This window comes from Pteropus alecto, unplaced genomic scaffold, assembly GCF_000325575.1.
Source record: "Pteropus alecto unplaced genomic scaffold, ASM32557v1 scaffold56, whole genome shotgun sequence".
Lineage (NCBI taxonomy): Eukaryota > Metazoa > Chordata > Mammalia > Chiroptera > Pteropodidae > Pteropus > Pteropus alecto.
The window spans coordinates 205,559-206,661 of NW_006438871.1; the positions used below are offsets into that span (position 1 = coordinate 205,559).

The 1,103-nt window shown below is 69.2% G+C and overlaps 1 protein-coding gene across 1 annotated transcript; it reads left to right on the plus strand.

The window, feature by feature from the left end:
• On the plus strand, nt 1–1,070 carry GRIFIN (galectin-related inter-fiber protein). The gene is made up of 4 exons (XM_025049554.1): nt 1–12; nt 236–315; nt 410–569; nt 900–1,070. Exons 1-4 carry the CDS (start codon nt 1–3, stop codon nt 1,068–1,070), a joined length of 423 nt encoding a protein of 140 aa, XP_024905322.1.
• The last annotated feature ends 33 nt before the right edge of the window (nt 1,071–1,103 follow it).

A 1,103-nucleotide genomic window follows, 5' to 3' on the forward strand; every position in this document is an offset into this window, starting at 1 on the left:
ATGGCATTGCAAGTGAGCGAGGCCCGGATTCGGGGAGAAGGGTCAGGGCCAGCTGGGGCTCCCCGCCCACAGAGCCTCCCTCCCATCGGACCCCCACGCTGAGCCCCCCGCCACCCCATCTCGGAGGGAGCGCAATGCCCAGGGTCCAGGGCCTGTAGGGAGCATGTGCTGGGGCGGGCAGGCTGGGGGTGGCCTTCGTGGACCCCGGGCCTCTGTCCCCCTTGTTTGCCCGCAGTTCGAAGCCTTCTGTGCAGAGGGCCTGGTCCCAGGCTGGAGCCTGCTGGTCCAGGGACATACTGATGCCGGAGAGGACAAGTAAGAGACAGCGCCTCCCAGGGCCCCTCCTCGGCTTGGGGTGGGGTGCCTCCCCGGCCGCCTGCTGCCCTCATGACCGCATGATGCCCCCCAGGTTTGAGATCAACTTCTTGTCCGAGGCGGGGGACATCGCCTTCCACATCAAGCCCCGATTCTCCAGTGCCACCATGGTGGGCAACAACTTCCAGGCTGGCCGCTGGGGCCAGGAGGAGGTGTCCAGCGTCTTCCCCCTGACACTGGGGGAGCCCTTTGAGGTGACGGGGAGCGGGGGAGGCCTGTGGGGCAGGGAGGCAGGCGTGGGGCGTCCCTGGACTCACGGGGCCAGCTGGCTGCTTCTCAGGCTCGCTGTGTCCCCTGGGGCCCAGTGACACCGCAGTCCCCGCCTGGGACCCAGGGGACGTTTACAGGATCTGAGGAGCGAGGACGGGGACACTCAGCTCCCATCCGGGCGAGCCTGCGTGCGGGGGGCCCACATGGCCCGCCTGGCTGTGCTTGGGGGACTCAGAGGGCATGCGGAGCTGGACCAGGAGCAGGAAGGGCCCAGGCCCTGGGCAGGCCGAGGGTCACTGGCGCCCTGTCCCCAGATGGAGGTCAGCTCCGACTCACAGCACTTCCACGTCCACGCCCAGGAGCACAAAGTGATGCAGTTTGCGCACCGCCACAGGCCGCTGGCGGCCGTCACGCGGGTGCAGGTGCTGAGCGACCACCGCCTGGCCCAGGTGGAGCTGGCCAGGAGGGGCCTGAGCTGGGGGTAAGCTCCCCGCCCCTGCCCTAGTCCCCCTGAGCTG